This window comes from Geospiza fortis, unplaced genomic scaffold (genome assembly GCF_000277835.1).
Source record: "Geospiza fortis unplaced genomic scaffold, GeoFor_1.0 scaffold182, whole genome shotgun sequence".
In the NCBI taxonomy this organism is placed as follows: Eukaryota; Metazoa; Chordata; class Aves; order Passeriformes; family Thraupidae; genus Geospiza; species Geospiza fortis.
Window position 1 is genome coordinate 2,291,151 of NW_005054367.1, and position 14,250 is coordinate 2,305,400.

The 14,250-nt window shown below is 42.3% G+C and overlaps 1 protein-coding gene across 1 annotated transcript in view; it reads left to right on the forward strand.

Annotated features, from left to right (window-relative positions):
• The window catches only part of LOC102041347 (sodium channel protein type 5 subunit alpha-like), a 217,310-nt gene that overhangs the window by 190,836 nt on the left and 12,224 nt on the right, over positions 1-14,250 (forward strand). Inside the window, exons 22-23 of the mRNA XM_031059735.1 lie at positions 4,791-4,913; positions 11,242-11,523. Coding sequence (XP_030915595.1) covers positions 4,791-4,913; positions 11,242-11,523 — 405 coding nt within the window. The remainder of the gene's footprint in view (positions 1-4,790; positions 4,914-11,241; positions 11,524-14,250) is intronic.

Genomic DNA, 14,250 nt, shown 5'->3' on the forward strand with positions numbered 1-14,250 from the left:
AATTTATGTAGATAAACTTGTGTGTAGATATATGTGGGGATATAGAAATATGTGAGAATATAGAAATAATGTGGGAAAGTAGAAATATGTGAGAATATAGAAATACAGGTCGATATTTATTGACACAATATTCTTATAAACAGATAAAGATAAAAGATAAAGATCACCAGATCTTTAAAGATCACTAGATAAAAGTTAAAAATCACCAGATAAAGATAAAACTATCTCTGGGCAAAGAAAGTTGGGAATAGGGGCAAAAATCTTCCCTGAATTCCAGGATCAGAAAGAGCTCCACCCTCTCTGCCTGTCTGTGATAGCAAGAAGATGAATTTTTTAGGTAGAATCCACAAGGCTTTGCCAGGAGCCTGAGCTTTGCCATTGAGCTGGGCAGTAAATGCTGACTCTTTCAAGGTTTGCACTCTTTTGGGTTGGAATAAATTTTGGGAAGTGTCTGACAGTGCTGAGGCTGGGCTCTTGGCTGTGCTGAGATGATCCAGGGAATGCAGAAGGGAAGAGTTAATGTTGGAAATGAACTGAATGACATCCTAGTCCATGGGGTTAGTGAGACCTGTGTGCCACAGGCTGAAGTCTCTGGAGGCAGGATTGCCCACACTGATTTATGAGGACATCTCTGCCCTTCAGGGACCCTCAGTGATGGCCAGGTTGTGCACTGGACTTCAAGTTAGGCAGAAAATTCCAGTGACAGAATTCTGCTGGAGACTTCAGGGACGCCAAATGAGCAGCAAGCCAAGGGGATCAGGAACAGTCTAGACCCATCACAGGGAAACTCTTCCCTGATTAAGTTAAATGAAAAGCTCTGGAAAGACCTCCAGGAAATGCTGGAGGGAAATGGGAGCTGTGATAAATCTGCTTGGCTCAGAAGTGCACATGAGGATGAGGGATTCCACAGCTTACCTAACCTGCTGTGAAAAAGGTGAAGTTGAGGTGAAAAGCTCAAGGTCGACAGCAAATTTGGTGTTTTATGGGAAATGGTTCCAAGCAATAGTGAATCCTTAGGATTCACTTTGTCTCCACCACATTACAGTGCTGCTTCAGGGGTAGGTTTTTACAAAAAAATCTACAAAACCCTTTGCAAACAGGTACTGAAAAGATTAGAAATGTGTATGTGACTTATTCTGAATCTGGAGGTTACATTGACCCCAGAGGTGTTTACTGGGTGCCAGCACATTTTTGATTCTGAGCATAGCACAAAGCAGAACTTTAGAGCAGCTCTGGGCTGCACAGCCTTGCAACAGTAAAAAAAAAAATAAAAACCCCAAAAAACCCCAGAAATAGCTGACTTCACCCTTTGTTGGGATTATGTGGGGCAGTCAGCACCAATTTTGAAAACTGCTTGATTTTTTTCCTAAAAATAACCTTCTGGGTCACTTTTAATCAAGTCCAAATATCCAAGTCCCTGCGTTGGTAATTCTCCTATAAATAAAATTTGACAGGGATACCTTCAAAACCAATATCCAAGCATTTAAACAAGTTGTCTCCAACTCTGTTCTGACTCCAGCCTTGTAAATCATTGCCAAATATCACACAGCTTCATGACCTAATCCTCTGCAGAGATATCTAACGCTGTGTAAATCTGTGTCAGGAGGGCAACACCACCTGTGATGTGTTTCAGGGTGACATTGGTGGCTCTCAAAAGAAAATGGGAACCCTCTCAGATCCTCTCCAAAGGAAATGAGAACCCACTCAGATCCAAAGGATTTGATGAAGGATTTGAACTAAAAACCTTCTGCCTTTGCAGAAAGGGCAGCTATGGGACACAAATCCAGGATGAGGGAGGAATTGTGCAGATGCTCCAACCAAAGCAGTTTGAAATCCTTGATAAGATCTGACTTTCAGTCATCATGGGTGAAACTAGCAAAGAAGGGTGTTGGGTACCCTGTACTTGATTAATTTTCATTTAAATATCTACATTCATTTTACAGATCAATTTTACAAATTAGTGAGCTTCCCTTGATGTGTGAGTGTATGGATCTTGGTTTCTGTCTCTGAGCATACAATCATTGAGCTGTTCATCTCATACCTTCAGCCTTTCTGGATAGGAACCACCAAGGCTTTGTGAGGTTGAGAATATTTTCTGCACTAAACTTTACAGCAAAGACAAAAATATGTGCCACAGTGCTACTCCTGTCATGTATTCTCCTTCATGCCAGTTATTTTTTAGACTTTTAAGATAACTTAATCGAATGGCTTTAGTATATAACTGTGGTGCACTCTTGCTTAGTGCTGTTAGACAAATCCTCAGCCCTTTACCATTATTTAGGCAACATTAAATTAGTGGGAAGAGTGAATAAAAGGAGGATTTGAACTCTGTGTCAATGCAGCTTCAGAGTACAGGATGTAAACCAGGTTGGTGAGAAACAGGGAAGGCAGAAAATGGGTAGATTGGTGAGCTGAAGATGGTTTTAAGTTAAACCCAGATTTTCTTCTTCAACTGTGAGCTTTGGGTGAGCAGGACTGAAATCCCATCACTCCTCCAGGTGGAAGGAGCATGTCAAACCTGTGGCATTGCTTACTCTAAAATGATGGAAGCATCATGCTCAAGTCACAGGTTCAGACCTGCTGTCCCAGAGATGGAAGCCAAGGATTGCTGGTGATTTTTACCTCCTCAGTGTCTATGAGGCCCAAGACATCAGACCTTGAACCCAGTCTGCCCGTCTAGTGTGATGTTCTTACAGGGCACTCAGCACCAACAGGCAGCAGTGTTTATTGAGCCCTTTGTTCTGCCCCAGCTGCTGGGTCTGTGCACAGGAGGTGAGTCTGTGTCACACCTTGTTAAAGAGTGACAAGTGACAGGGTGACAGCCAGCCTCTGTGCCACTTAGCCATCTGCAGGAGGGGGGGCTGACTTCTCCTGGCAGAAACCCCAGCTCAGGCTTGGGTTGCTCTGGGACCTCCTGCCCTTAGTCCCCCACATGGCACAAAAAAGCCATCAGCAGGTAAATAATTTAACAAATCGAGCGAGTTTTTACAAAGTGCCTAGCTGTGCAGACAGCACTGGTATGTAAATAAATGCATATTCAGGACAAAGGCTGCTCCACAGGGGACACTGTCTTGGGATTTAGGGACCAGGCTGACCTTGCCCTGATTTATCCCAGACCTCATGCGTGATGCTGGGCTGGTCAGCCAGCAGTGGGCTTCAGAGTTAAAATCATCCCACCCTAAAATTAAAAGGACGGTTTCCCTCCAGAGCTGTCAGTGTTTAAGGAGGTGCTGGAGTTTCCTAGCAGCAATTTTTTATAATGCAGAGGAATCCCTGCTTTTAGGCTTAGCTACTATCTTGAAAATGGCAACAGCACCCACTCCTCACAGATGAGCTTTGCACACTCCCATTGGTGACCATGAGATATCCAATACTGTGATAATTGGGGCTGTGAGAATGGTAAGAGAAAGAAAAAAACCCAAACAAATTAAAAGGAAGATAAGTAATATACACAGGTTTATCCTTCTAGAAAGATAGTGTTTTATAGTATGTGGTGATTGATTCTGGTTGGGTTTTTTGGTTGTTTTGGGTTTTTTGATACATGCAAATTGGCATGATACCTAGAGTGTTGGAGAGCTTTGTTTGTTTTCACTCTTTGCTCAGTAAGATTTCAGGCTGTGAACACTGATTTGAGCATGCAGAACCCTATTGCTCCATATGTTCACAATCTCCACTGCCACTCAGTTTATCCAGAATACAGTCCTGTGCCCGATACCACCCACATTTTGGACCAGCTAGGGCACTACAAAAGCTCTGAGAACATGAAGAGCATGGGAATTCCTCCATGCTGCTCCCAGATTCAGGAAGTTCATTTCAAAGAAAGAGTCTTTGAAAGGTGTGAACCTCAACACTGAGCACCTGTCAAATTTCCATCTCCTTTAGAGACTGTACAGAAACCAGAAAAAGTGAATAGGAGCAAAATGGAGGAGCCCTGCTCATCATTCTTTTAAGGTCTGTGGTATAGTCATGTCTGCCAGCAATGCAGAAGACTTGTTTCTAATCACTTAGTTGAAGACTAGGGATTAAATGTAAATATCAAAATCTTTTTTCTGTGCTGGAAAGGGTTAGATGTGCTTTCTTCCAAAAAGCTCTCAATTGTAGCACTTACCTGACTCGTTTTTGGGTAGTGGAACTTACACACACCTCAGGGAGTGGACAGAAAATAGCACAGAGTGCTGGGTCTGTTATGGTGATCTTCTTCTCATTCGCTTTGTGAAGGATCATCCTTCTGTGTGGATTCAATGTAATGGCTCCCATTTAAGATTTTTTCCCCACTGTCCCTCTAACCAGCTGTTTCTTCCCAGGGAGGAAAGCCAGAAGAGAAGGAAAATATAGTGGATATTTTTGCCCCTGATGTGGGGGAGAGAATGATGCATCTGACTCCATCTTATCAGAAGGCTAATTAATTACTTTATTATACTATATTTTTCTATATTACATTACATCTAAACTGAACCTGCCAAGCACTCAGCTCTGCACACCCTGCACAGAATCTCGTGACTGTCAGTGACCGTCCCGACACACACACACACCTGGCCCTGATAGGCCAAGGAACAAAACACCATCACTGTGGGTAAACAATCTCCATATTGCATTCTTTGGCACAACAGAGGCACAGCAAATGAGATAAGAAATGTTTTGCCTTTCTCTGAGGTTCAGAGAATGCAAAACCCAGAAATATTCTTGGGAAGAATTGTGCCTTGCTTTTCTCTGCGAAGAGAAATGTGGCGACAGAAAAATGTCAGGAGCGTTCTAACAGGTTGAATTTTCCCTTTTTTGTCTCCATCCAGGTCTCTTTAATCAGTCTGGTTGCCAGCACTCTTGGATACTCTGAGATGGGTCCCATCAAATCCCTGCGGACCCTGCGTGCCCTGCGGCCACTGAGAGCCCTGTCACGCTTTGAGGGGATGAGGGTAAGAGGACACAGAGCATCCCTCAGAGCTCACCTTGGTGTGGATCAAAGTGCAACAGGGGATTGCTGCACATGGCTTTGTCCGCCAAAGCAAATGGATGATAGTGCTTTGTCATGGCAACAAAGAAATCCCTCCTGGGTCTTGGTTGTATCATTGCATCTTTATCCTTGGGTGGATTTAGTGATAAACTAATCCTGGTGCCTAACTTGTCACACTACACCTTAAAAAAACCAGGTTTTTGGATGAGGAAGCATCTGGTTATCAACTACCCCTCCATTATAAGGTGTATCAGGGGAGCAGCCAAGCTAAAGTTTGCTCCCTGTTTTGACACGTGTTAAAATGAGAGCGATCAGAAAGTTCTTAAGGATGTTTTCACTAATAATTAAAGCAAAAATTAGAAATGCTAAAGATAGGGGAAGCAAATGAATGAATGATTTTTTTTTTGCCTTTGAACAGATTGCAGTTTTAATGAGGAATGTTGGGATTAACATTAAAATCATGCAGCTTGTGCTTGTTGCTCCATCTTGTGCATCCATCTCTTTCTTTTCTACATTCCTTTGCCACGGTGCCTATATTCCCACAGCATACCTGTTTATTTGTTAAGCCTACCTGCTAACAAGAATCAATTATTGTTTAGATAAGCACTTTATTTAATTCCTTACCCCATGCATGACATGCAGGTGGTGACAGCTGTGTTCTTACTGCTAACCTTGCAGATTGCACAGCAAGGTAAAGCAAATCTGTGACAAAATTCTGTGTCAAATTATATCAATGATCCCAAATCCCTCTGCTAGGCCAAGGAAAATGCTACATATTTCAAAGTGGTGTATATTCAGGGTAAAGCTTTCCTGCAGACAAAATTTTGGTCTGAATCATCAGTGACTAAATGTGTATTTCATGCACTGATCTCCCAGCAATGAATTATTTGCATTGCAATGCTCTCACAGCAAGAGACTGAAGGCTGGAGGACCTAACAAATGAGATGAGCCAGGAAATATCACCATACAGCAGTGCAGGAAAACCCCACATCCATTCTTTTCCTTTTCTGTGGATGACCAGATCTGGCAATAAAACGCTTTGCTCCGAAGATTTTGTGATTAGCTATATTGTATTATTTTTGTGGATGAAGGTGAGGCAAGTATTGTTGCAGACCACCCCTGTGTTGGTACTAAGACAAAAAGATTCAAAAGGCTCTGTTTATCCAGGTGCCCAAACCTGAATTGCTTTGGTCACCACAGTTTTTCCAGCAGTCAGGCAATATTTTGCAGGTGATTGACCAAATTGCACAAAACCAAAGTGCAAAGGCTCAAAGTGAGGTTGCACTACTGATAATAATTAAAGCTCTCACTCCTGTCATTTGATGACCTTACTCTAAGTCTTTATTAAACATTCACAGATGGAACTATTTCAGCATTCAGTATTAGCAAAAGCAGTAGTTTAACTACCAGAATTATTTGTGCACAGATTCTCTCAAACCAGTTTAGACTTGGCTTATGAAGGCTTCGCTTTCACTGGTGGATTTACAAGCCCAAGCAAAACTCAGTGTGTTCTAAGCTGACATACAATTTTTTGCTCATGATTTCACATCAGTTTAACTAAATTGGATTCAAACCTGAGTAGCAGTGGGGAAATGAGCCAAAAACATCAGAAAAGCATTAGTAGAATAGAGAAAAACTAACATGAAAAGCTCCTCATTTTTCCCTGAGAATAGCAAGAGGCTGGCTTGGTGAAGATCTTAACGTGGATCAGCCCAGCAAATTTCCTTCCCTGACTCAATATCCCCTTTTCTTTCCTGTACCATGGCTGCAGCTGAAATATATTCAGTCATTCTGAGCTATCAGAGGTGGTGAATTAGCTTGTAAACCATGATAAAGTATAATTGAGAATACGTGCTATTGGAAAAGCAAATCATTTTAGTTTTAGTTTGTCTAACCACACTTAACAAGACTAGGGACAGTTAGACCTTTCGTTATTAGGAGTTCATATGCTCCAAAATGCACAGGAAAATTGCCAGCGCAGGGATGGATTAAATAATGATAATGTTGAGAAGCAAACACTGGCAGTGAGAAAATAATAATAGTTTGTTCTATTATAATGCCTCTTTCTTGAATAACTGAAACATCTCTGAAGGGCTAGAACAGGAGCAAGAAGGTTTTCATTTACTGCCGTAAGAGACTTATTTCATCCATGTTGTGCCTAAATTTTGGATGGAATTTTCCCTGAGGCAGAGGCACAGAGGAGCACTTGGGTGGCCAAGAGGACCTGCTGCCATCAGACCTCAGTTCTCTCCCTGTCTTCAAACAGTCTGGGAGCTCTGCAAGTTTGACACAAGCCTCAGCAGCTCTTGTGCCATGAGAGGTCTGCAAAATAAGGATGAACTGGTGCCATCCTGCCCCTCAGTCCTCAGAAAAACACTCCAGAGAGACCAAGATCCCACCTGACAGGACTGTTGACCCAGAGGCTTTACACTCATGAGCCCAAGAATAAAATACCTTAGATCTGCCTGTCCCAAATAATGACATCTCTCATGTCGCCCCACTTGCTGTCCATCAGGGAATTGTTTCAGAGGTGGCACTTCCCTGCAAGGGAGGTTATTTTAGAAGGATGTATTTACAGTATTTAAGGCAGTATTTTAGAAGGATGAAGGGGATGATGAGAAACCATTTAATGTGAAAATGATACTGGGCAAAGTCGTGGTGAGACTGTTACAAGATGTATGCAGGAAAGAAACAGCATAATTAATGCTAGTTAGCATGATTTCATGGGAATAGTTCTTGTAAAACTGATATGGGCCTTTGATTTGATTACAAATTATGCTGATGACAGTAAGTGTGCTGATACAGAATCCTTGGATTTCAGACAGGAATCTGATCCATGAGATATTGTGATGCAAACATAAGCTTTGTACCAAGACAAGTAAACACATTTTAAAATGGGTGATGGATCTCAAAAAGTAATTGTAAGCAGTGACCACACTGTAAATTTGGTCATGAGCATCTCAGGGTGAGGGATTGTTCAGAATGAGAACTGTCTTTAATCTGTACTTTAACAGCATTCGGAAGAAAATATAAAATATTTGCTGACAGCACTCCAAATCAGTGTAAGTGAAATTACAGATAAGGGAATTATGCTGGCTGATCTGGATCACAGTGAAAAATGGATCTGTTGTACAAAACACATTTTAATAAACCCACATACATTGGCTACCTCAGGAGGAGGAATGTAGGTCACTCTGGGGGATGTTTCTTGGAAAACAGCAGCTGAGAATGCCACAGGGATCTGACTGATCAGCAGGACACAGGCTTTGGGGCCAGTCTGGCAAATGAGGTGACTGTTAGAATCCCTGAATATGCAGGGGAATAACCCAGGGAATAACCCTTCAGGAAACAGAGGGAGAGTGCAGTGCTTCAACACTGGAATTCCATGAAAGTGCTGGAAAGGGGAATTAAAAATGGGAAAGTCTCTGCAGGGAAATATGAGTGTGATTAAAAATCTGAAAGAAACATGATAGCTACAAGGAAGCTCTGATTTTTTTTAATTACCCAGAGCAATGTGCAGTGGTAACTCCCCCCCAGTGAAGATGGGAATGATAGGAGAAGACATCTAAGAGCAGATCCTTCAAATTCAAGAAATTCCACGTAAAAATGCAGCAACTGTTTCTAAAACTGAGGACAAAGGGCACCAGGAACAGATTATCTAATAATACATTTTTTTCCTCTATTATTTGACATCATGACACTGAAAATTAGATGTCTTTGCAAAAGCTGTGCCTGAGCTTCACTGGGAGTTATAGTCTGGGCCTGAAATCACTGTGGGGAGTCTATCAGAGCAAAGGGAGGATTAACTTATCATGCAAGTCTATTTCTGGATTTAAAATCTGAATCCGCTTTGGTTGAGGAGGTGGCCTGTGAGATCAGGGGATCTGGGGACCAAGCTCAGGTTATAGGTTTCACCACTCTGAGTTAGGGCAGAGGGTGGCTCTGTTTCTAGCTGTCCCTAAAGAAGTCACCTGGAAGGTGGTTTCACCTGTAAAAGATACTGATGGAAACCAACAAATATGAAACCTTTTCTTACACATGGATATATGTGCTGCTATTTCAAAGTGCAGCAGAAATTCCTCCCTTTCCATGGCAAGATGGCGCAGCTGAAGTTTTAATATGAATTTATGATAATGACCGGCCTTTATGCATCCAGGTCTTCCTCTCACTTGTCTCAGGGCAAAGCAAGAATGCTTCCACCAGAACAAATGGCATCACAATGGTGTTAGAGCAGAAGAAGTGAGGGAAGAATGAACCCCCCTGTTAATAATTCATTCAGAGATGTGCTGCAGGATTTGCTCCAGCATCGTGCCTTGTTTTGTTATCTACAGGCCATTGAACATAACTCAGCAGAAGGGAAAAAGCAGGATGTGGGCATGGCCATCACTTGTTCTGCTGAAACCTGGGTTCAGCAGCAATGCAACACAAATGCATGTGGTTTTTGCTGGCGTGGGTTAAAACTGAAGAAAAATATTGGTGTGCAGAGAAGCAAATGAAAACTGCTTTGACAAGAGCCAAGGCTATATCCAAACAAGCGCTTGATTTGGAAATTATTTGGCATTTTGGTTAACACGGTAAATTTGGTCTAAAAATGATGAGGGTAGAAATTGATTGACATCCAAAACTGAAAGATAAAATTAGCAAACAAACAAAACAAAAAAAAAACCCAAGAAAAGTCATCAGGAATGGGCCTATACAGAAAAACAAAACAAAACAATTGGTCAAACAGCTTTTCCTGTGTGAAAATCAGCTTCATTCATAAATGCACAAAATATAAATCTGAGTTTTGGAAGATCTACATAATTTTGTATTGTGTGCTGTAGAGGAAGCTGCTGCTATACATGCATGAAAACCATTTCACTCCTCTGGGTATTTTTCTTCCACAGCAATGCAAAAATGATGGAGAAGGGAATGTTATGTTATTAGCTTGTCAGAAAATTGGACACTAACACAAGAGAAAAGAAGAACTGACATTTCCCATGATCACATCCACCAATTGAATAAAGTTTAATTTTTATGGATCAATATCACCTTGTCTCAGTTTCAGAAATGTAGATGGAGATGAGGAAGAGCTGAGTGGCCCTCCTATCAGATTTTAATCTCCAAAGCATGAGACAGGGATGGAGAGGAATTCATGCTGTGGGGCTGGTGCCTCCAGCCATCCGGGAGGCAGCATTGCCTGGACCATGCAAAGGCAGCATCTCCAAAGGCTGTGAGCATGGAGAGACCTGGGTGGCATAGGAAAGGGACAACTGCATTTTGTGACCGAGTCCTTCCCTCAGAAAATGTCTTGCATGTTGTGACTGTTGGAATGTCCTGCTCAGGACTGGGAATTGGGACCCTTCCAGCTCAGGATATTCTGTGATTGAGATTGATTCTTTAGTGATCTTCTCTGATTCTCCAGTGTAAGGTTTCATGTGCACAGATGCCTAAACCACCTTAAACCCCAGCAGTGCTCAAAACAGCAAATGATGTGCACCCTGCCTGGGTGATGTGGTGGTATCACAGCACTGTATTCAAACCTGGCAGCTGTGGAGGGTCTGTAGATGCTCTGAAATTTGGGTTGTTTTTTTTTTTTTTGCTTGACTTCAGCATAGTGTCCATTTCCATCATTCACACACCTTAAAAGCTCCTTCTGCTTTTTGTTTTAGTGTATGATTTTATGCAGGGGTTTACAGCCCTGCCTGGGTTAATGTGTAGGAATTTTACAGCATGATACAGGAAAAAAAATTTTGTTAAATTAGAATGATTTTGCTCATTTAATCATGCATACTGATCAGATAGGGGAAGCTGGCTTAGAACAGTATGTCTCAATCTGTTATTATTTAATTAATCAAAATTTATCACAGCTATAGTTCACAACCCACTGGCTACAGAGGCCTGAGTGGATTCAAAGATTTCAGAAATCTTTTTTTCTCTATTTTGAGTCACTGTAGTGCACCCCAGCCATTTCCAATTAATCACATTATTATTTTAGTTTGACTGAAGTGTACTATCCAGAAAGATTTGAGAGGTCAAGATGACTTCTGAATTCAGAGATTCCTCTTGAAAAAGCATCAACCCTTGGGTGGGATGCCAACAGATTCCTTCTTTGATTACCAAAAGGAAAAAAATAGTGATGTTTGAAGCCTTTGGAGGTGGTCTGGCTCCTTAGGTAGTGTCAGTGCTTATCCACCTGTCACCATGTGAGGGTTCAGACTCATTATTCAAGGGTGCACAGCAGCTTGGTAATGAAGTGTCCATACAAGTGCTGACATTAATTCTGTTTTCCCTTTCCTGTTTCCCCTTAGGTGGTGGTCAATGCCCTTGTGGGAGCCATCCCCTCCATCATGAATGTTCTGCTCGTCTGCCTCATCTTCTGGCTCATCTTCAGCATCATGGGAGTGAACCTCTTTGCTGGGAAGTTTGGGAAGTGCATTAATAAGACAGAAGGAGATATGCCTTTGGACTCTAAAATTATTAACAACATGAGTGACTGCATCCTTTACAACGTGTCGGGCACGTTTTACTGGACAAAAGTTAAAGTTAACTTTGATAATGTTGGTGCTGGGTACCTGGCTCTGCTGCAAGTGGTAAGTGTGACCCCCAGAAACTCATGGGCAGATGTTGCTGGTTCTCACTGAAACCATCACTTCAAAAGCTCAGGTTCACCTCTGGGCTTTTCTGGGTTTCTCAGGACAATAACTTTTCTCAAGTGTAAATAAATCACATTTTGCATATTAACTTGGCCTAGAGATATTATGGCAGTTTATGGTTTTAATTTGGGTTTCTGCTGCTGTGTCACTAATACAGCTCTCTGGGAGGTGATTGGGCTATTGAGGTAAATTAAAGACCATTTTGTCAATATTGTAATCCAGAGCAAATTTCACTTCCAGAAAAGGAACCTATGATAGAGGAAGGACTGTCCATGCAGACAGAGTGCACTGGCCCTCTTCAACAGCCTGGCATTTCACTGTATCCTGCTGGGGAAAAAATGAAGTTCTAGTGCCTTCAGTTTCCCAGCTGAAGTTACTGCATGAATCTGAAGTCTTAATTTATGTCCCTCTGCTGACTTTCCATTTTTGAGAAGGACACTGGTGCCTCTCATTCTGGTTCCTCACCTTGTGTCCACCTGCTAAAGTAATGATTCAGATTGAATCTAACTCTGCGTCATGGTGGGGATCAGGCTGCTGACACCACCCCCAGCCCAGCCTCGCTGGGAAGGTGGCAGGAGCATAGCAGAAAAGAGACTCCTGAGGTTCAAAGATGATGGCAATGTTTGAGCTGAAAGGGCAGAAGGAAGCCACTTCTACAACCTTTCCCACCATCAAATGTAAAATATAGATAAATGGGTTGTATGCACTGAGATTCACTGTGTTTTGACACAGGACAACCTAACAGAAAGAGCCACAGGAGACTCCACTTTGTCCAGGCCCTGCTGCTGGACTGCTGGGTGATTTCAGACAAATTGTTTTGTGTTTCAATTCCACAGGGCCCTCACATAAAGTAGTGGTTATGATGCTTATTTCCATTGTTCCTGTTCTGGAGCCAAATGATGGCAGGGGCTGGATGTGCACTTGGAGTGTTTGCTCGTTGCAATTTTTGCACGCAGAGTTAAATAAGCTCCTTGCCACATCTTTGGGCAGGGAGGTTTATTTCTTGAAACACCTGTGATGGCATCCCTCAGTTCTGGGATAAAGAAATGTGTTCTGGGAGATCAATTAATTTGTCACCTATAGAACCCATCCTTTGCAATGCAGCAGGGCACTGCCTTCAGCCCCCTCCTGCCCTTCCAAAGGGGCACAGGTCCCCATCAGGTCTGCCAGCCCTTCTCCTTCCCAGGAAGCAAGTTTGTTTTTCCCAGATCTGGTTTTCTCTGTCACAGATGCATGGAACAGCTCCATGAAGCAATTTTCCTTTCTGGTAGAAATCCCTGTTCTTATGTGTGTAGTTCTTGGTACACAAACACTTGAATTTGAGATCTTCTGATCAGTGTCCATTGAGTTTTTCTTTCACACCCTCTAAAAAGCAGAAACTTTGGAATGGGCACTACCACTTTTGATTCTTTCCATGACATAAACTTGCTGAGAGTGAGAGCTTTTATCTGTTGCACATAATTATGATATTCAGCTCAGCCATGCAAGGTAGATTATTTCACTTTGAAAGCCTTTAATTAGATTTTCTGTTCTAAGTAGTGTTTTCTTTGTCTTTCATTTAAACACCCAATGTCGATGAGCAAGAATTTCCAGGTTTAAAATATTGTGCCTTACCAGAAGTTTCTTAATTCCTCTGATTACATAACAATTGCCTACTTTTTGGGGGGGAAAAGCTCCATCAGAGAGGTAGTTATTCCTTCCTATTTCTTTTATAAAAATCAAGCTCCAGTTTTCTGAAAATCTTTAGCTGTTCATAAGTTGGCATTTCCTAAGGAATATCCTGAAGTAGTTGCTCCTGTTGGGATCAGTGGTGGTAGAAGAAACAGAACTGGTTGTAAGGTGGATCTCAGCACACATTTGAAGAGAATGGGCTAATACTGCTCTTTTCCAGTTGAAAATGGGAAAATGGTTTCTTTCAAACCTGTGAATCTATATTGGGTAGGAGAGAAATAGATCTTTTAGTTGCAAAAGAAGTCTTATAAACCTAGGCCTGGTCAGGCTGAACAAACTGGTTTTAGCAGGAAGTCAGGTAGGATTTCTATGACAGGTGGCAGCTCCTTCTTCACAGAGGAAGAGCAGGAGCCAGTTTCCATTAGGGGATTGATTTTGGCTTTAATCCTGCACCTGGAGCTTTTATGTCTGCTGCTGACCACAGGCAATAAAGTGAAAAGGTGACACACACAGAGAAGGGGCCCAAACATCTGGATCTCCTTTGCCAGGAGTGTCGGTTACCGGTGCCCCTTGACAAATATTCCCCATAAGGGGTCACATTTCATGGGCAAACCCCCGTGGGGAATGCAGGGGCTCAGCTGACAGCCCAGCTCTCCTGGACAGTCAGACACCTCTGTGCATCCCTGTGCACAGCAGGGCAAGGAGGAGATCAGCATTTGGGTTACAGCCTGCCAGGATCCCAAACATGAGCATTCAAGTGCGACTTGGCTTTTGGCTGGTGACATTTTCAGCTGCCACAGCACGGATCTGAGCGGCTCTGAAGTTCCTTTGGAATGCCTGCAAATCCAAATGGAAATGGGTAAAACAAATCTGCTTGGTGTTCTGTCTTCTTCAGCAGTGTATTTGAAAGAAATGAAAGTTGCTAATGTGGAAATTTTAGGACATGAGTCTACCCAGAGGAAAGTTTTCTGCCTGAAATTCCCCCAAATATCT